This window comes from Anguilla rostrata, chromosome 3 (genome assembly GCF_018555375.3).
Source record: "Anguilla rostrata isolate EN2019 chromosome 3, ASM1855537v3, whole genome shotgun sequence".
Classification (NCBI taxonomy): domain Eukaryota; kingdom Metazoa; phylum Chordata; class Actinopteri; order Anguilliformes; family Anguillidae; genus Anguilla; species Anguilla rostrata.
Window position 1 is genome coordinate 21,168,233 of NC_057935.1, and position 21,627 is coordinate 21,189,859.

General features: G+C 47.2%; 1 protein-coding gene across 1 annotated transcript in view; it reads right to left on the reverse strand.

Annotated features, from left to right (window-relative positions):
• Positions 1 to 462: 462 nt before the first annotated feature.
• Positions 463 to 21,627, reverse strand: part of LOC135250442 (alpha-1,6-mannosylglycoprotein 6-beta-N-acetylglucosaminyltransferase A-like) — an 81,785-nt gene continuing 60,620 nt past the window's right edge. Inside the window, exons 12-17 of the mRNA XM_064326720.1 lie at positions 13,211 to 13,360; positions 8,517 to 8,663; positions 8,213 to 8,329; positions 7,331 to 7,405; positions 5,486 to 5,643; positions 463 to 3,708 (exon numbers count right to left, since the gene is read on the reverse strand). Coding sequence (XP_064182790.1) covers positions 3,510 to 3,708; positions 5,486 to 5,643; positions 7,331 to 7,405; positions 8,213 to 8,329; positions 8,517 to 8,663; positions 13,211 to 13,360 — 846 coding nt within the window. The 3' untranslated portion in view covers positions 463 to 3,509. The remainder of the gene's footprint in view (positions 3,709 to 5,485; positions 5,644 to 7,330; positions 7,406 to 8,212; positions 8,330 to 8,516; positions 8,664 to 13,210; positions 13,361 to 21,627) is intronic.

Consider the following 21,627-nt stretch of genomic DNA (forward strand, 5'->3'; position numbering starts at 1 on the left):
TCGCACACATTCTTCCTCTCTCTCTCACTCTCTCTCTCTCACACACACACACACACACACACAAAGATATTATATTAATTTGTATACCCCAATGTGTCAATGCAATAAGTGCTTCTGTAAGCCTGCACACATCATTAGCATTTTAGACGTTTAGAAGAGCTTCACGAGCCTGAACCAAGGGTCTGATGCTGCTTTGCATGGGCTGCCAGCCACTACACTTTAGACTCAGAAGTACAAGCTTTACCCTCCTGCAAGCTTGCCATGGTTTGCATCATCAATACAGAACATTCATCGCTCTCAAACGCACAGAAACACACGCACACACACAACTTTTGTACAATATTAACTGCACCACTATGTGCTCAGAATGTAATGTGTGAATGTAACATATTGCAGTGGTACTACTGTGGATGATGTAAACACAATGTATATTTATATAGACCACCCAATGCGACAGTGAGGTTACTTTGTCACAGAAAAAGGTTTATTGAAAAATAAAGTTTTATCCTGCGTATTCATCAAAAAGGGTGAAAACAAATCTGGTCTTTCTTTTTCTTGTGTTCGCTTTTGTCACTACCTTTTGCAAACACCTCCAAGATTGAAAACAAGACACGCAATAAAAATGCTTTTTTACCAAAAGGTTCTGTGAAAGAATGTTGATCATTTAAATAAAAAAAATAATAAACTCAACATGACATTATCTTATAGTTCAGATACATAGTTCAGTCGCCACTATAAAGTAGGCTATCGGTGTTTTGGCCATCTTATCACATTGGTAAACACATTCTAATGTTACCACTTTTGCTCTTGCTGAGGATCTGACGCTTCGAACGTTAATCTGTAAAATTGAAACCCAAACAAGGACTGACTGGAATTTAGTCGTACTGTAAAAACCTGACCCACACAAGGAGAAAAGACTGTTTTCTGAGTTTCTGACTGAAAGCAAAACATGAAGAAAGTAATTACACTGAAGCAAGTAATTACACTGAATCCACGCAGTCCTCCCTCGGGCATCTCATAATAGCATTACGCACCATCACAACCAATCGTTACAGCCGTGGCTGTTCATTGGTTACGCAGAAGACACCGCTGTGGAGACAAAAGGTAAGCGTGTTCTACAAACCATAACAAGGCATACGCTGAACTTTAAAACCCATCCTTGCTTGGAGATTGTTATATTTGCTAACTTGCAAAAAATAAGAATAAATAAAACAAAGCAACAATGGCAAACAGTTATTCAGATTTCTGTGAAATGGCATTAACTGCAAACCTTTTTTTTTTTTTAACATGAATTAACAATTCCCGATTTGTCACGTGTAAGGTGTGCATGCAAGATGTTCAGGTAATTATATATCTGTTACCCAGTGATTACATTCCAGTAATTACATCAATATTCATATATCGTGTTAATAAACACAGCTTACAGTGGCTGGTTAAGCAGATATTAGTCTGTATTGACAGATGTGCAAATCACATTGTGATCTAAATTAAAATAATAAAATAAAAAAACATTAAAATAAAGTTCTTGCTGGCATTTAGGTAGAATTAAACTGTGTGGTGCTTCAGTCCTGTCACAAAGCACTGGCATCTGCGTGCGCGCGACGGGACGCAGCGAACCAGCTGTGATCAGGACAGCGGTGACGGTACGAGTGTAGCAGTGATGATGTACACTGAACTGGCCTTCAAGCAGGCCACAACGCATGCAACTACTTCCTCTGGAGTGATGCAAAAATACAAATTGGAGGTCTGACCAACGGACTGCCACGATTTTGAAGAGAATCCTGGCCTTGATTCAAACTCAAATTCACTCGGTCCTTAACTGTCGAATCACAAAGCATTATTGTAGGTTTCCCCTTTATTTGACAACAAACTTCAGTCTTTTTAGTAATATTTCAAAGATATATTTTGTGCCAAACAAACCCACAATGATCGCTCCAAGTTAAGGCTGAAGTGCAATGCAGGTTAGATTGAATCTGTCCTTAATTCGCCTATGTACGTGCACAGAAATCCACATTGGCAGGCACTTTGATTTTTTTTTTAAAGATAAAACATGACTTTTTTTGTGCTGAACACAAGATTTCTGTTAAACACGCAGAAAGGCAGTATCCACTTCTTCCAAAGGTACTGACTGACAGTCTACTCTGAACAAACAACTCCATCCTTACACCCACATATACAAAAGTGATCGCACGAAATTCCCATTAAATAAAATAACCTTCAATTAAAATATCATCTCCCTTACCGTCTACTATAAATAAAAAGAAACCAAGTAAACTTGCGTTCCATTCAGCAAACACCTGTGACAAAGATTTCTGTACAAAATAAATAGAAAATAACGAACCCCGATAAGAACAGTATTCAGTGTCGATAACATTTGTTCAGCTTCAGCGAGCATATCGCATAGTGCATCTTCCTCACACCTTTTACATTACTTCAGCAGATTCCACCCAACAGGTCACAAACCTGAGAATCCACGAATGCAATTACTCAAAATATCCAAGTATAAAGGAAACCCCGGAGGCCAATCGAAGGGTTTCAAATCGTCTGAATTCTGTGAGGAGCAGCAATATCTACACCTATGTAGTTCTGTACATATCCACGTTTCTTTCCTCTCTTTATATAAATAAATATAGACACCCATCTATAAATACACATTTCGAATTCTTCTTTGCATCTATTTAAAACATGTAAAACTCAACGGTCACTTGTGCAGGGACGACCGTGGTGATTTTGTACAGATCTAAGCAGTAAGAGAGATCGCGCGTTTCCTAATAAACTTTACAACTCGAGCTGACCGCCTCTCGTCTCCATGGGCCTGCGACTGGCTACATAGGGCGGTACATATACAGTGTCGGGACATAACTGGGAGTGAATGTACACCCACTGGCACCTCTTTACACCTCTAAAAGTGACACACTAGTGCAAATCTACAAACTTAAAAAACAAAAAAAAAACTGCTTAACGGCAGAGCCGTCGGAACGGGGACGGTTCTGGTTTCCCAACATAAAACTGGCGTATTGGTCCCACGGTGCGACTATGCGTGGCTCGAGACCGAAACCAACGGTGAGATCGGGTAACTTCGCTGCTACGCAGCTCCACTGCCAAGCAGCCAGGGGGCAGCGGAGAGTACTGGCATCTTTCAGTTTCTTTACACACTACCTGTAATTCAAGTATTTCAGGCTGATATTGGAGAGGTTTCGTATGTACACAAACACATATATATATTCTCGCCACCAGAGTCGTAACGTCCAACGGAATGTTCCACAGACGTCCCTCCATCCTCCACCACGTCCGAAACGCCGTCTGGTCCGTCGGTTTGCGAAACGCAAAAGACGCCAAAATGCGCGCATCCCGCGCGGGGTGCCGAAGAAGCCGTAAATAAAGATTGCGCCCCGCAGGCCGCTCCCTCCTGGGCGCGTTGAGGCCTTTCTGGAGTTCATCTGCCCGCCTCCCTGGCCCAGCAGCCCCGGTGAGGGTGGAGGGCAGGGCGGGGCTTCGGGGGGGCGGGGCTATAGGCAGCCCTCGCAGAGCGCCACCTGGCCCTTCATGTAGTCCCGGCAGGGGCAGACGCGCCTGAGGGAGGGGTGCTCGCCCGCGCAGCTGAAGAGCAGGAGGTCGGCCTGGAGCACGCAGTGCCCCGTGGCCTCGTTGTACGCCGGCACCACCGTGTCGCCCGCCGAGTCCGCCGTCTGGCACCGCACGCCGAACCTGCCGGGAGACGGAGACGGGGCCGCGGCACGGCCGGTTACGCCCAGGAATTTCAAACTCAAACCTAAAGTCAAAACCAAATCTAAATCCTAATTCATCTGAATCGCCTTCATCGCCTTAGCTGGGGTTTAGCCTGGTTTCTGTGATGTTTCTGAACCAAACTGCATTCTTCACACTCTTCGACTGGCAGTAAACCGCCTTCGTCACAAAGCAACAGAACGCAAACAGGAATCGCGTTTCTCTGAAACACGTATAAAAATAAACGCATTTCTGCAGAGGCCGAAACGTGACCTCACGTGGCCAGCCGTGGCGACCGCACACGCGCAAGCGAACCGCGCCTGTTGTTTGTTCCCAATAAACATTCACATCAAACGCAGCAGCGGTCGACGCGGAACGGCACGGATTTGTTTGCTCTGAACACGACGCGCTTTTAAGACAGCTGGAAATGCCGAGTGAATGTTTGAGGGGCTCGAACGTGGCATCACTGTCCTTAATAATGCCTGGTTCCAAAAGTGGGCCTGTGAATGGGGTTAGCTCTTTGAAAAGCAGGCTCTTCGGAATGTTTTTTAAAAAATTCCAAGTCAGTGTTCTTACTTGTTACTTCAGCATTGGAATGCTTGTTTGTCATTGTTACATCAGCAATAGAATGATTCTTAGTGATTGTTACATCAGCAATAGAATGATTCTTAGTGATTGTTACATCAGCAAATTCTTAGTGATTGTTACATCAGCAATAGAATGATTCTTACTGATTGTTACATTCAATCAAATGGATTCTTAGTGATTGACTACACAAGCAATAGAGATGTAATTCTTAGGATTAGTTATCATCCAATAGTAAGGTTCTTAGTGATGTTAAAGCAATAAGAAGTGATTCTTAGTGATTGTTACATCAGCAATAGAATGATTCTTAGTGATTGTTATATCAGCAATAGAATGATTCTTAGTGATTGTTACATCAGCAATAGAATGATTCTTAGTGATTGTTACATAAGCAATCAAATGTTCACTGAAGAACATTCTAATCACATATTTGTGACAGTATGCTTTAAAGGGTTAATGACACAATCACTCAGACAGAAGTGTAAGGGTCTGGGGCAAAATGTAGCTTACACTCAATTCCACTGTAAAGCGTCTTTGTGACAGTGTCTATAAAAAGTGCTACACAAATAAAAGTTGAATTGAACTGAACCAAGAGCTCATGATGCACATAAACACTATAAGGTACTGAACTATTCCCACATTCGTATGTATGTATTCGCACTGCACCAATATCACAGGGATACTGCATTCACATTCAATTATTCTGCACACATCAGAAAAGTGGAAACATGCCAAATCGATACAATGCCTCCATCTACTGGAATGACAAAGAACCGCACATTTCAGAATGGAGAACACATAACTTTCTGCTAACACATAACTTTCTGCTAACTTATGACTAAGTGTGTGCCATTCCCATGTTAATTAAGTGGTAAGCATGTCAGTGCTTTTGTGCTATTGTGTAACAGTGCAACAGTGCAGAAACAGTGTCAGTGTGTGTAATCATTACTTTATTGTGTAACACTGCAGTAACAGTGTGAGTGTGTCAGTGTGTGAGTATCATTACTACTTTACTGTGAAACAGTGCAGAAACAGTGTCAGTGTGTGCAATTACCACTTTACTGTGTAACAGTGAAACAGTGTAGTAACAGTGTGTGTGAGTGTCATTGCTATTTTATTGTGTATCAGCACAGTAACAGTGAGTGTGTCAAACGGAGTCAGAGCAGTGACTCACTTCATCAGGTCCTTGTCCATGTTGAGGTGCTGGAAGAAGGACGGCTCACAGATCAGCTGCTCCTCCTGACACACCTGCTTACAGGACTTCCCCGGGGCCGCCAGCTTCACCTGGAGCGCGCTCAGTGGAGGCCACATCACCTGGCCGTGGCAGAAGTCCTGCAGGTGGGGGGGTGGGACGCGGGTGTGAGTGTCACCTGAGAACTACTCGAATCTGGGTGTGTGTGGCAAAGCAGTACTAACGGAGCTGCAGGTTTGAATCCCAGTAGAGGCACTGCAGCCAGACTCTTGGGAGAGACACTTTTACCTGAACTGCATAAGTAAATACCAAATAAATGAAATCTCAGCACCCACATTCAGAAAATGTGCAAAAATTCACTTTTTGTGAATGTGAAGGTCTCAAAAGTAAACTGAGCTAGTTTGATGGTTTCTTCTACAGCGTGCGGACAGAGATGTGGTTTCTTTTCTTATATAACTGATTATTAATTTAGTTGTCGGCCGGTGTAGTCGTAAACTATAAAGGTCAAACAAAATCAAGGGTGGGTATCAATTGCTTCCTGAAAAGCAACAGGTTAAGAAAAATGTAGGATGTGCACTGTGTTTGCCAGCACAAGTTATCAGTTAAACCACCAATGAATCACACTGCTGCATTTCTGTATGACAATAACATTTTATGCATGTTAATTTGCATGTTTTTTTTTTACCACCCTCAAATCTGTGCACTGACATCCGCGAGAAACCTCAGCATTTCCTGCTCTGCCTAGCAACAGCAGTGCTTTCATTAGGAGCTTCTTCATCGCACGTTCACAGCGAATCCAATCAGGGAACGGCCCGCTTAAGAAAGCGCTTTAATGAGTAGAGCGGAGGGTCATTACCGGACTTCAGGCACCGTCACGAGTTCCTACTTCCTGTCCAAACATTTCAGGACCAGGGACAGCAGTGGGCAGGCGCACAGCTGAGGGCGATTGCTAATCAGCCCAAGTGTTGCTAGCTGCCTTAATGAGGCCTCTAATTGCACGGCCCACTCTGCTAGCCTGGAGACATTGATTAGGACAGGGGTAGTGGTCCCTGGTGCTGGAGCTGGGTTTAGCCCCATTTGATCTTTAGCACAGGAGTTTGATGGATCATTAAGGGTCTGAGCCTGAATATCCAGAGCTTGACTGGTGAACTGCTGGGTACCTCTAGCGCATGTTCACCCGTGTTCATTAAAGGTTTAAGATTAAGATTAAGATTACTGTAATAACAGTTTGGCCTGCATGTGCATTTTCTTACACATCATTCTGTGCAGATTTTGGGAATGTTTGCTATGTTTATTTGTACCGTCTAAGCCATGGATACTCCGGACCTCGATTCCAAATCCGGCCCAGGTTTTCTTTTCCCCCGGGTGATTAACTGAACAGTGAGTGCTACAGACTGGCCAGACTGTCCTCACACCACACTCCCAGGTAAAGGGAGGGTGGGAAACCAGCAGTGCTTGGACCTTGAAGGTCGTGATTGACTAACAGGGGTCCGGGCAGATAGTAAAGCAGCTTTTGGCTAATTCGCTGTTTTATTCCTCTCTTAAATGTGGCCAGTGGCCTTGTAGGGACAGAAAATGTCAGTGTTAAAAACACGGAGCCGCTTATCTGGCGGGTCTATAATATCTGTGCTTTCAGGGCACGGCAGGGGCCACCATGTCCAGCGCATCACTTCCCGATTCCACTGAATTCTGCTTTGTGATTGGACCGGGTGAGGCATGTGACTCTTCTCAGACAACAGGTGTGCACTTCACGCACCAAGATCAAAAATGAAAACCATTTTGAAACACCGGAAAGGAAAATGGAAGCGAGGCGAGGAGGACGCTCACCTGATTCTCGATGAAAGCGTTCACTCTCTGCAGCATCCCCTCACAGGTGAACTCGTAGGGCAGGTAGGGCTCGATCTGTGGGAGGGAAGGAGAGCAGGTGAGGGGGGGGCGAGATGATGATGTCATGTGCAAGTGCTCTTGACTGCGCAGCCCTGATCTGTCAGAGGAGCGAGCGCTGGAGAATCGAGCCTCTACCTAGATTCGACGTCTTTCCCAGCGTCACCTTTCACGCATTTCATGTATCAGGGATTAAGAGATGCGAAGCTTTCTCAAGGTAAAGCAGTGTCACGAACGAACCTCGTCTAAGCAGTCCTACCCACTGCTACACCGTCCGTGTCTTAGTTCCTGCACTTCAGTCCACTGTACAATTAAGAGAGGACTCTACCAAGCCTTAATAAAGTACACAGAAACCGCAGGGGTGACCTGCACAGCCCCCACTGCACCAAACAGCCGAACCGTGACATCAAATAAATATCTGAGCCGTCACCTCTTGGGTGCACATTGGGTAAACTCTATTACTGCTTGTAGCTGGAACACAATCTCAGAGAGAACCGGATAACTTTTTTAATAAGTCTGCTTTTTTTGGGAATTAACAAGTGCAGCAAGTCTGCAAACCCCAGTCCAATTCCGGCAGTGTTTTATCGGCTTGCTTTATGAGCGTCGAAGTGAAAAGTACAGGTGTGATGGCGTTTCCCATAAGCAAACACAATCTCGCGAAAAACAGTCAGCACTTTACTTTGTAGCAACGACTATAAATTTAATATGACATAAACTGAGCTCAAGCGTGATTACAGTATCCATCTTGAGATCGAGTGCGATGTGACAGCTTTGTCACTAAATGTGCTGAAGCTGAGCGTGCGGGAGAGCAGAACGCGGCGCCACCTTCTGGCTGAGGATGGATTTGACCGCTCTCTCCACCTCGGCCGGGTTGTCGATGTCGACGGTCCACACATGGGGCTGCCCTATGTACACCTCCGCGTACGGGTGCTGGGACGTCAGCTGCGGGCGAGAGAGAAAGAGAGAGAGAGAGAGAGAGAGAAGAGCTCAACAACCAAAGATGCTCTATAGCCTCATGTTTTTTTAAAGATGTTCTACTTTACGCTGTCAGGGTTTCACAATGACACGGTTTCACTTAAGCCAGACAAAGGACGTGCAGGTGACGCGCCCGATAAACCAAAACTCTCACCTCTCGCAGCGTGGGCTTTCCTTTGAAGAAGTCTGTGTTCTTGCTGCTCTTCGGAGGGTTGAATTTCGGGTTGAGGAAAGCGCACCCATTGGCTATGGCCTCCAGGGGGGCGGGACCTTCGTAGGGGAAGGACAGCCCCAAGAACAGCTGCGAAAAAAAGAGAAAAAACGCCCGTGACTCTCCTTCCTCTCGGGCCGAGAGCTGCGCGAATGTTCACCGTCCCCCCCGCCAAACGGGGCTCCTTTTCACCGAGATAAAAAGCTCTTTCACAGTTTCCCCGGTTCCCCTCCAACACTTCAGAGTGAGTGTGACTTTAATGACACTCACACACTGTAAAAATAGCCTGTGCCTGCAGTTGACAACCGTGAAGAACCTAAACAACAAAAAAAAAACAAAAAAAAAAAAAAACAGTTAATCTGACACTCGCTCAAAAAGATGTAAACAGGAAGCTGAGAAAGCTGAAGAATGTGAGGCCGTTTCAGAGACACTGAAAGCTACTGGCTCAGTGAAGAGCTCCATGGGTCACGCGGAGCTCAGGGCCTGGCAGAGACGGCTCGAGCGGAGTCCAGAAAAGAACGAGCACCTCGTCAGCGTGGGAACGCTGGAAAAGGTCAGCCAGCAGGCAGACGGCCTCCGACTACCCAGCTCAGCTCAAACTGCCTCTGACACGGCTGGCAAGTCAAATGCATTTGCATGACTCTACACAAACATTTTTATTTATTTTTTTGCCAAGCATCACACATGCTCCTAAGTTGAAGAATTTAGGAGCATCCTTATGCATTCCCAACGAGTAATATTCTCCTAAATAATTTTTTCAGTTAGCACACATCAATTTTTCAGAAACAAATGCTCCTCAAATAGGAGCACTGTGTACTGAATGTCTTAAAAACCAAATAATCACATAAAAGCAACAAAATACCTCGGTGGGCCACTGTGATCCCCGCTAGTTAAGCAAACATTTGATTGGCCAGGCTAGGCCAGCCACACTGCAAGCTGGAGTCTGGCCAATGACGTGCACTGTAATAACATTTGTCATAAGTCATAAGCTAGGAGGGGGCTGGGACAAAGGCCCTGCTGTGAGTGGCCGAATGACAACATCTGGCAACAGAGGAGTCCTTCTCTCCTGCGGCGTGACCTCACTCCTGTACTGTAATGTCACTGGCCACACACGGAAGCGCGGAGGCGCAGTTTTGCTTGCTGCCAGCAGGTGGCAGCAAAGGCCCGCTGCACGCCTGCTGGAGAGCAGAGTTAGACAGAGCCGACCGCAGCCTGAAAAACAGCTGCTGTTTACAGGCCTCTTCAGTTCACAAAAGATGATGGGGAGGGAGAGAGCTTCTTTGACCTTCTCCGAGCTAATCCAGGAGAGAGTGCACTCCGGGAAGTGAAACGCAGGAGAGCAGGCAGAGGTATAATTGGGAGAAATCCTGAAGACAGCCCCTTGACTGCTTTTGTGCAGGAAAAAAAAATAAGAACAGAATAAAACATTGTGTCACTGTGTACCAGGAGCAGAAAGCCTCAGACGAGATGAGGGACTGGTGGGTGGCTCATCCTGCTACAGCGCTGGAATTCTGGGTAATGACACACCACACAACGTAGTACAGAATCTCACCAGCGCCTGAGACAACTGCATTACGTTCCTGTTAACTGCATAAACAAATGCATTTAAATTAGTGATAAACTACGGAACAGCAGACACTTAATAATAACCACAAATATACATCTACTTACTAATAAATTATAATATTATGGGATGGCCGTGATAAATGAGGTCACAATTTAGAGTGCGATGCTTAACACAAAGTGTTAACTGGTTAACGCGGTGGTTGGCAAACTCCGGTCCTGAGGGTCTGCAGTGACTCCAGGGTTGCGCTGTTTCCCTTTAATCAGTAGCCCTGGAAACCAGGTGTGCGTGCAGTCTTCATCCAATCAGCGACTCTAATTACACACTCGGGTGCCGGAAAAACACCCGAAACCAGCAGACCTCCCCGCACCCCTCAGAGACAAGACAGGCTGAGTCAAGAGTCTGAAAACGCCGCTTCGACACCGCGTCTGTTTTTAACACGAGCGAGCGGCGAGAAGTCACAGCGCCGAGGGCTCGGCCAGAACGGCGTTAATTAGACCGCGCGGCGGAGTCGGAAGCGTTCGCGCCTTCGCACGCTCGAAAATAAAAAACGACGCGGTCGAGGACCGGGGCTGCATTCGCACGCTTCCGGCGCGACGTCCGGCTCTTCAGACGCTGACACGCCGCCGGGTTTCCGCCACTGCGGGAACTTCTCGTTTCGTTTGTTCGAGCGGAGACACGGAACCGTAAAAGCCGAGGCCGTCCGGAGCTTCGCTGCGTCGAGCTCGCCCATCACCGGGCAACGGCGCGGTGCGGCGCCTGCTGAGATGGTCACGCATCTGAAGGTTTAACAGGGTCCTTGGAGCCCCGCTGGCCTTTAACTTTTAACAGCGTGTCGAACGGGTTCTGTTACGAAGAGAGTCGAAAGTCAGAGAGCCAAAGATAAGGCATTTAAATGCAGACGGCAACTTTTACAGCCTGATCACACTGCAGGAACATTTTTTTAAAAAAGCACTATGGCCTTTTGGAGAAGTGGAAGTGGACTGATGTCACTCACCACACTGCCCTGATATAATCACCGGAAGCAGAACGGGAGCACTTCATCACCAGAAACAGTGAAGCAGCACTTAACCACCGGAAACACTGCGGCTTCCAGATCCGGCAGGCCGGACCGACGATCTGACAAACCGTCCTGCAGAGGAGGCCAGATTCCCCCTGATACACTCCACTAACCACCACCACTGGACTGCTCTGGACTGTTCACCTTCTTACAGTCACAGTACTGTAGAAAAAAATCCGATAAGCTGTACAGAAAATTAATCTTAATTTTTTTCATTTTTGGCAAGTCGGTCTTTATATTCTTTTAAGCAGTATCATCATTTCCTTTCTAAATAATTTTTACGAAGTAGAGTTCAGTTTACCTGTGTCTGTGAGCTGTGTGCTGTATAATATCCACTTTCCACGTGCACTGTAGCCCTATTAAATTGCCCGACGGGACGAGTTTGATAATGCGTGACGTGATTCCGGTCTACAACAGCACGCCCTTAACCCTTTAGCTCTGTTTGTCCGTTTCAGGACACCGTTCCCAGCACCCCCCGCACCAATTAGAAACCTGCGAGTCCAGTCTGGATGGCATCCCTGCAATGCTCCCTCTCCTGTTCCCAGACAGCAGTCAGACAGCTCTACATACCGTTTCCAAGGGAACCTCTGCAATGAATACATACACAGACATACTGTACATCCTACACATCTGTCCTTTTTAATGTATGTGCTTTCAGTCCCAGAATCCTGTGCTTGCTAGAAGATGACAACCCTGCTATTCGTTTGGGGTTCTCAGTTGTTTTTCTGAGACTTCCTGCTAGCGCCTAGCCGGTTCGTTCCCTTACTTTAGTGTTGTGTGCCCAACTCTTCTAAGCCCGAGAGAGCAATTAGCAGGAACAATCTGTATCGGGTGGATGCTTCACTTAGAAGAGTGCGCTCTGCGAGGCCAGGATCGAGCTCGCTATCTTAACGACCGTTCTGATATCCGATCCAGGTACACAGGAATTAATTAGAGCCCCCGACGGTTCCAAACCTCGTAATGAGACCGTCTCGAAGTCTCCAGGTTTCCGAAACTCTCTCGCTTTTTTAATCTTCGCCGTTTTATTCCCGAAGGAGCACGAGGTGACGTGAGGACAGCCGCACGCGCACAGACCGGCTTCAGTTCTCCGCTCAGCGCCGTGGAAATCAAGAAACATTCAAATCAGACCTGAGACCCAAATTAACAGCAGTATTATCTGGAGTGATGAATATATGTAACGGCACTTGTGTAATTCCAGAGAGGGGTGGCACAGGAGACAGTGTTTTGTGCAGGCTGGTCTTTTTTCTCCACCATGGCTGTGTCTCCTTCCTGTGTGTACAGCAGAAAGATGGCCACGCGTGTATTTATACTAATGTGTGGCTAACATGTACTAGAATGTGAGAATGTGTCCTATAGGAACATACTCAAAGCGTGTCTCAGAGCCCCGCCCTGTCAGAGACATGACAGCATGTCGGGGGGTGGGGCTTCTCCACAGCTGTGTCAGGGAACCCCAATGCGCAGAGAGAGCAGTGACTCTCCCAAGCCTTCTTCCACTAATGCCGCCGTAACCGAGGTGACGCCCCAAGCACGAGCGCGTTTGTTGCAGCTCATTCAAATTCCAAATAAATGACGAAATTCCAATTAAAGCAGGACAGGGGATTCCACGCGTGTCTCCATGGCGTGTTTCGCCCGAGGGTTGTTCTGTTCCGCCAGGCGTGCGAGATGTAGCCTAGCCTCACCTGCCTTGTGTCTGTACCAGAGGTGGGCAATGAGCTAGATGTGTACAGCCAAATGGCTCGTTTAGCCAGGGTAACTGGTGAAAACTTTGTTGAACTTGTACCTGTGCAATGTACAATGACAATAAAGTTTGAATTGAATTGAATTGATAACAAAAGCACACACACACACACACACACACACACAATGGCTCTTCAGGACCAGAAATGGCCACGCCTGGTCTATTCCATTATACCACATTACATTACAGGCATATAGCAGATGCTCTTATCCAGATTGACTTACACAGCTTCTACTATTCCCTACCCCCGCGCTGTATGTGGGCTGGAGGCTCACCTTGGTCTCCCTCAGCAGGAGCTGCAGGTCTCTGCCGCTCAGGATGCCGTGGTTCTTCACGTAGGTGGGCAGGTGGACCGTGCTGGTGCCGTGGACCGTGCCGTGCACCTCCGCGTACCTGTGGATGATGTCCAGGTAGTCCTTCTTGTCCTGCAACAGAGAAAAAAAGCCAACTCTCGTCAAGAGTAATCCTGATGCTTTCGCTCATCACCCTTCGGTACAGCTGAAACTGTTCTGTGGGTTAATATCTGCCTCAGTACGGCTAAGACTATTCTGTGGGTTAATATCTGCTTCAGTACTGCAGAGACTATTCCGTGGGTTAATATCTGCCTCAGTACGGCTAAGACTATTCTGTGGGTTAATATCTGCTTCAGTACTGCAGAGACTATTCCGTGGGTTAATATCTGCTTCAGTACAGCTGAAACTGTTCTGTGAGTTAATATCTGCTTCAGTACTGCAGAGACTATTCTGTGGGTTAATATCTGCTTCAGTACTGCAAAGACTATTCTGTGGGTTAATATCTGCTTCAGTACTGCAAAGACTATTCTATAGTTCAATATCTGCTTTGGTATGGCTGAGACTATTCTGTGGGTTAATATCTGCTTCAGTACTGCTGAGATTATTCTGTAGTTTAACACCCTCTTCAGCACAGCTGAGACTATTCTGTAGTTTAATATCCTGCTGTTAAATATTTTAACAAGGCTCTTTAACCTTAAAGACTTTAATAAATGAGCCATCTGAATGAATACATAACTCTGTAAAACTATGCAAACCGTGGACTAGCGGGTAATGCACGTTTCATGTGCATGTTTCTCACACAGCACCAGTGCACTGACTGCACAGCGAAAACCTCAGTATCTGGCTTTCAAATGCTTGTTCTTTAAGATCCAAAATTTTAAAAAAAACTACAGCACTTCACATTAAGTGAACTCGACCCAAAAATATCTCCGCAAATGTGTTTGTGTTTCAGTGGGTGGGTAAATTGTTCGGCAAGAAAACGCACTGTTCTTTTATTTTTTTTTAAAACGTGATTCACGATCTGTTTATGAGCAACGACCCAAAAAGGGAGAGTTTTGGCAGGAAGAGTCCATCGTGACTAAGCTTAACTGGAAGGAAAACCGATGTTCACCAAAATAAGGACGTGAGTATTTTAAGACGCATGTTTTCAAAGCAGTTCATTTCTGTCTCCAGTTCTCAGACTCATGTTCAGATTCAACACAAACCCCCCCCCCCCTGCACCACAGGCTGACCACAGCACCAGATTACCCATTACACGCCTTCTCAGAAACATTACTGATGGCTTACCTGCCGGTTATAATTTAACCCATAACTGTGAACGTGTAACCAATAAAAACCCAGGAAGGAGCAAGCTACGCAGAGTCGTTATCCTGAGGCTGATTTGCGGAGCTTGTGCATGAAGCAGAACGTCCTGTCCAACATATTCCCAATCTTTCAAAGAATGAGAAAACTGAATCAATGAAACAGCCCTGGGTATATTTTCATCATTATAAAATGAACCATGAAACACACCAAAGTGTGTTTTAGTCCTTATAAAATGAACCATGAAACACACCAATGTGTGTTTTAGTCCGAATAAAATGAACCATGAAACAGCCCTAGGTGTGTTTTAATTGTTATAAAATGAACCATGAAACAGCCCTAGGTGTCTTTTAATTGTTATAAAATGAACCATGAAACAGCCCTAGGTGTGTTTAAATTGTTATAAAAATAACCACAGCCCTAGGTGTGATCCTTCCTTTCAATCTGGGGTTGCTCCTGTAATCAAAGTAACAGTGCCAATCCCTTGAAGTACACCCTCTCCCATTTTCACCCACCCCAAAAACGTTAAAACCACCTCCCATATTACTGAGCCCGGCTTAGTAACAGTAATCCTAAGCTTCTTAAACACACCCGGTAAGCATGGCAGTCACTGACCAGGTTCGCATGACGACGCAGGTGCTACATTCCAGCAATACGGCTGCTACGCTTCCACTGGTCAATTGAATCAATTGAATTCATGAGCATGTAATCAATATTATGGTAATGAGGACTGTGTGCCGGGGTTTTACACAGCCCAGAGGCATGCTGGGATTTCAATCATATCGTACATTTATTCAGCTGTGTGTGGGAGTCATAGAAGATCTGAAAGTAATTTGGAGACTTTGCTACGGTAGAGAACAGTGACAAGGAGGATGTATCTCACACACCTCCTTTGTCCATGGTGTCTACTTAAACCATAAATCACAAACACAGTCACCAGGCTTAGCAGCAAGAAATTAAGGATACTAATTTTCTCCCGCCCTGAAACCTAAATATTACCCCCCCTCCTCCCACCACCCCAGGCCAAACAATATCTCCTGTTGTTGCAGCAGCTAAGACTGAAATCCTTACGCGGTGATTTATAAATACCGCACAGAAATTCTTCTGCAGAGATTATGAACAGGATCCGCTGAACACCTAGAGGAGACAGCAGGGAGCCTCGCACAGCAATAACCTCAGATATTCTCTGCCATATACTGTAAACCGAACCTCGTAATTCAGACATCCTGTTATTACCCTTATACATCCTCCCTCGGAAAACGCGGCTTCCATCACCGCCGCCGCCGACGCGCGCCGTTATAACTCAGACGCGTGGTCGCCCGGGAGACCTCGGCCCCGCCTGCTTTCGGACTGACGGCTCCTCTCTCCCCGTAGCCGGTGAACGACGGCTTTTCAGGCAGCGATTAGTCGCGTCTGGCGGCTTCCGCCTGGCTGCGCTTTAATAACAGGGAGGGGAGCGTGCGCGGACGCAGGAGAACGGCCCGTTAAAACGCGCTGCCCGCGTTACGGGGGAAACAGACGGCGGAGGCCGCGGAGAAACGGGCCCTTCCGCCGACGCTCCTCCGCCTGGAGCAGAAGGAGCGCTCGGCTGTGCGCTCGTGCCGCATATTAAATCAAGGAGCGGGGGCGGACGCAAATAAACTGCATCCACTTGCAGGCTGCCCGGAGGAGGCGTCCATTAGCGATAAGAGGCACAAACACCACGACTGGGCACCGAGGCCAGTCCTGCTCTGATCTCAGAGCCCATCGCTCACCTGCTATCACCCACAGAGCCGACAGCTGGGGAGAGAGGAGCCGGCGTGTGAGACAGAGAAACACTGCTGCATGCTGATGGAGGACTGGCTACGTTTACACACAGGTAATAACACACACACACACACACACACGCACGCACACGCACGCACACGCAGACACACACACACACACGCAGAAACACACACACACACACGCATGCGCGCGCGCACACACACACAGACACATAAACACGCATACACACACACACACAGACATACATATGCACACAGGCACACACACACACGTAAGACACGCACATACACACATATGCAGACACACATATGCACACAGGCACACACACACACACACACACACACACACACACACACGTACGTAAGACAAAGTCAAAGTCAAAGTGTTTTTATTTGTCAAGTGCACAGTATAACACAGGTCATTCTGAGCAAAGAAATTCTTGTGACATGGCAGGCAGCAACTACGTAGAAGCAAAAGCAAAATATCGAAAATATCTAAAATATATCAAAGAAATATCACACATAATAAAAATACACATAATATTAAACAAAGTGTTAAATATTAACAGCAAATAAGTACCAGCCTGTACAGATGGGGGATATGGACAGTGGGAATAGGAGTATTAAATATTTAAATATTAACCATATATAAAGTGCAGGAGTGCTGATGGATATGTGCATAAGATTGTACATTGAACGTACATAGCATACACAGGAGGACATCTGATCAATGTGATCCCAGGGATTTATGTTGCTGGTTGAGAAGCCTGATGGCCTGAGGGAAAAAACTGTTTGTGAGTCTGGTCGTCCGTGCCCGGATGCTCCGGAAGCGTCTGCCAGACGGCAGCAGTGAGAACAGACCATAGCCTGGGTGGCTGAAGTCTGTTATGATTTTCTGTGCTTTCCTGAGGCATCGTGTGTGGTAGATGCCTCGCACAGATGGGAGGTGGCAGCCAATGATGCGCTCCGCTGTCTTCACCACCCTCTGGAGGGCTTTGTGGTCAGCAGCGGAGCAGCTGCCGTACCAGGCAGTAATGCAGCCAGTGAGGATGCTCTCGATGGTGCACCTGTAGAAATTGATGAGGGTCTTAGCAGACATTCCAAACTTCTTGAGTCTCCTCAGGAAGTATAGGCGCTTTTGGGCAGTTTTCACTGCTGCGTCTGATTGCCTGGACCAGGTGAGGTTATCATTTATGACCACACCGAGGAACTTGAAGCAGGAGACTCTCTCCACTTCAGCTCCGTCGATGTGAATGGGGGCGTGACCCCCCCCCTGTCGCTTCCTGAAGTCCACGATCATCTCCTTAGTCTTGCAGACGTTGAGGGAGAGGTTATTGTCCTGGCACCATGTTGCCAAGACACTGACCTCCTCTCTGTAGGCGGTCTCATCGTTGTTGGAGATGAGACCCAGGATGGTGGTGTCGTCTGCAAACTTGAAGATGGCATTGGAGCTGCGTGTGGCCACACAGTCGTGCGTGAACAGGGCGTACAGGAGGGGACTGAGTACGCAGCCCTGAGGGGCTCCGGTGCTCAGGGTCAGTGCAGAAGAGGTGAGGTTACCCATTCTCACCACCTGGGGTCTGCCCGTCAGGAAGTCCAGGATCCAGTTGCAGAGGGAGGTGTTCAGACCCAGGTTCCTGAGCTTGGGAACGAGCTTAGCAGGCACAATTGTGTTGAATGCTGAGCTGTAGTCTATAAACAGCATCCTCACATAGGTGTCTCCTTTATCCAGGTGGGAGAGGGCGGTGTGCACTGTCAGTGCGATGGCGTCGTCTGTAGATCTGTTGGGGCGGTATGCGAATTGGAGGGGGTCCAAGGTGTCAGGAAGAAGGGAGCAGATGTGGGTCCTGACTAGCCGCTCGAAGCACTTCATGATGATGGAGGTCAGTGCTACAGGGCGGTAGTCATTCCAGCAGGAGATGGCAGGTTTCTTAGGTACAGGAACAATGATGGTCTGTTTGAAGCAGGTGGGGACTGCAGACTGGTTCAGGGAGAGGTTGAATATAGCGGTGAATACCTCCGCTAGCTGGTCGGCACACGCGCTGAGGACACGGCCTGGAATGCCATCTGGCCCTGGTGACTTCCGAGGGTTAACTTTTTTAAAAGCTCTCCTCACGTCAGCCGTAGATAGGGACAGAGTGCAGTCGTCCTGGTCCTCATCTAGCCTTACAGTAGGGATGGCGTTGCTTGCCTCAAACCGTGCATAGAAGATGTTGAGCTCGTCCGGAAGAGAGGCGGCGGGCTGGGCATCACTGCTATTTCTCCCTTTGTAGTCTGTGATGGAACGCAGTCCATACCACATGCGTCTTGGGTCGGAACTGTGGTAATCAGACTCCAACTTGTCCCTGTAGGCTCTTTTGGCATCTCTGATGGCTTTCCGTAGGTCATATCTGGACTTCCTCAAGGCCTCCAGGTCCCCAGAGCTATGGGCAGATGACCGTGCTCTGAGCTTTGCATGGACATCACCATTAACCCAGGGCGCACACACGCACACACATGCAGACACACATATGCACACAAACACACACACACACGCATACACACACATACGCAGACACACACGCACACAGGCACAAAAGCACGTAGACGCACACACACCCACACATACGCAGACACACACACACACACATAGACTGAGGTGCACATGACATGTTATTCATCCATTTCGTAGTGTGCTTTTCTGTGTAGTGGTTACCATATGGCAATCTGAGTGTGTCCGCAACACTAAGTATTTTTTCCTCTCTCTCTCATATCAGCTGGGGGAGGCGAATGCTAGAAACGTGTTATTCTAGGTCAGTGGTCAGGCCTCAGGAGACGAGTTACTGCCTCTGTGTCCCTCAGAGTGCGATACGGGGTCAGGAGAGAAAGTGTGTCGCAGGCCTTAGCGTATCCCCAAGGTCATCTGTCCTGCAGGAGGTCCTGGGACCACAGTCTCTATGAACAACATCTGTGAACACCTGTTCCCCTGCTCATTAATCTGGATTGAATTTGATTGCATTATACAGTATTGCATTACATTTAGCTATTTACTGATTGCTTTAATGCTACCTTGGAAAGTCCCAAAGCAATGACGCTGACAAAGGATGTAGATCTCATTTCAACTTTAAGGGAAATTTGCTTTGGTATTTTATTGTATTTTTTTGTGTGGGGGGGGGACTCTAACAGTACCACCCATACAACATGATACTGTAATACCCCCCCAAGGTATCTACATCCATGACACTGACTGATCATAAAGAGCATTACCATCATTCCAAGATGGAATTTTGGACTCTTCTGTATGTGAAGGGGAACTTCACGCTGTAGCTAAAACCTGTGTGGCCTCCGGCAGCCATTTTGTTGAGGAACTGGATAAGGCTGAATGCAGGTCACACCGAGCCGAGCCGGGCCGCGTTAGCTCCGCGGCGCCGCAGACAGCGCCTGCCGCCGTAAAGAGAATCCCTGATCCGGAGAGATCCGGGGAACCCCGGGGAGCTCGCTAGCACAAAGGAGGACGCGCCGTTTGTCCGCCTCACAATGAGGCGCTCTGTCCCCGGGAGCCCGCCGGCCGACCCCGCGCGCCCCGTCTCCCCCCCCCACCCCCCCTCGGGGGCGTAAGGCGAGGCGAAAACAGACAGGCGCGAGCGGGCGGCTGATTAGCATCGCAGCGGAGCTCGGCGGCTCCAGCGCTGCTGTCTGCGCCGCCGGGTGATGCGATGTTTAAAAAAACGAATGTTTCCACTCAGCACTCTGTCATCTGTTTGAGGAGGGGACAACAGCTGTGGAGCGATTTTACTGCCAATATTATTTACATGTGTTTCACAACTCACCGCGAAGCACAATGCCAGCGCGTTCTACGCATTGCAAAACTACAAATCCTAATTTACAGATCTTAAACTACAAATTGCAAACTACAAATCTCAAGCTGTGGACACACAACAATAAATTCTGGCACTATTTTTCCAGGTATGATAAGGAAAAAAACAACATGTGCATGCACCAATCAAAATTAAGGTATCCACAGCCAATCAGGGGAAGAGTAGCTCATAGCCAATCAGTGAGCTGTAAAGCGGCAGAGAGCAGGAAACTGGACTATCTAATGAAAAATATTTTCTTGCCGAATATACATGTAGATGATCAAACTTAGAAATCTTTCATTAGTTGCTTGCGATAACGATAATGTTTTAATGGTAAATGTTGGTCGAGCAACGACCAACATTATGTAAGTTAGCTATGAATGGATCTCTATGATTTCTATCAACTTCTTGCTTTGAGAAACCACACAGCAAAGCTTTCAGCATGGTGACACAACACATGCAGAACTTTCCCTCAGCCTGAGGCTGCTACACTGAAGCTAAAGTAAAAACCTCAGTTTGTCATCATAACACTGCCGCTGCGGGTCGTCCATAAAGAGGACGATGGTGGGGATCGGGGAAGTCCTAATACCAATTGGGACACATTAAACAGGGCCTTGAGCTGGAATCTTTCTCCTCATTACACCAGCTCATTAAAACGCCCCAACAATAACATTTTTAAATAAAAAAAACGGGAGGGTACACAGCAAGGGGTCTTCTTACTGGATAATGCAGTTTTTCTTTTTTTTCCCCTCTGTGTGTAAGCTGATATTGTTTTTGGGCCATCGAAGGCAAGAGAAGAATCTGAGATTGCTTTAGTGCTGAGGGGGTAGAGAGAGGTAGGATTACAAGTGACAGGCCAGGACTGGGAAATAGGGCCAAATCATCATAAAACAATAAAGTACCGTTGACAACAGTATTGCAAAACCGCATACCATTACACTAATGCTTCACTGGCATACCTAAAAATAAGGGATATCGCCCAGTCCTATGACAAGCAACATCTGACTCTTGACAAAGAGCGTCATAAATAGCAAAGGGACAACTTCTGCTTCACAAAGCCCCATTGCGTAATGAATCCATAGATAACACTGTTTTGAGCAATATGCATTTAAATGCACTGGTCTGTTAAGTGTTGCATAAAGTTGCATGGCAACAATCCCCTTCCGATCACTGCTGGTATAGAGACACGTTCGTTAGCCTGACGTTCTGTCAGAGGAGGTGCGGTCTCTAGAAAAACAGGTATGAACTATAATGGGAAGAGGCGAAAATAGCTAAACAAAGGAGGGAACATTGTTTTAATAGGGGTCACCTGCCTGCTTTCTGCGATAGAGGACTCTCGTTTGGTCAGTAGCGATGGCAACCCACCCCCGCTCCTTCCTGTACCGCCGCGGCTCAGAGTCGAGCTGCCGCCGCGGATCTGAGTCAGCTGAGGCTCGGAGCGAACTGTCATTTTTAGCGTAGGTATGCACGTCCCTCCCATCCCGCTGAGCTTGGT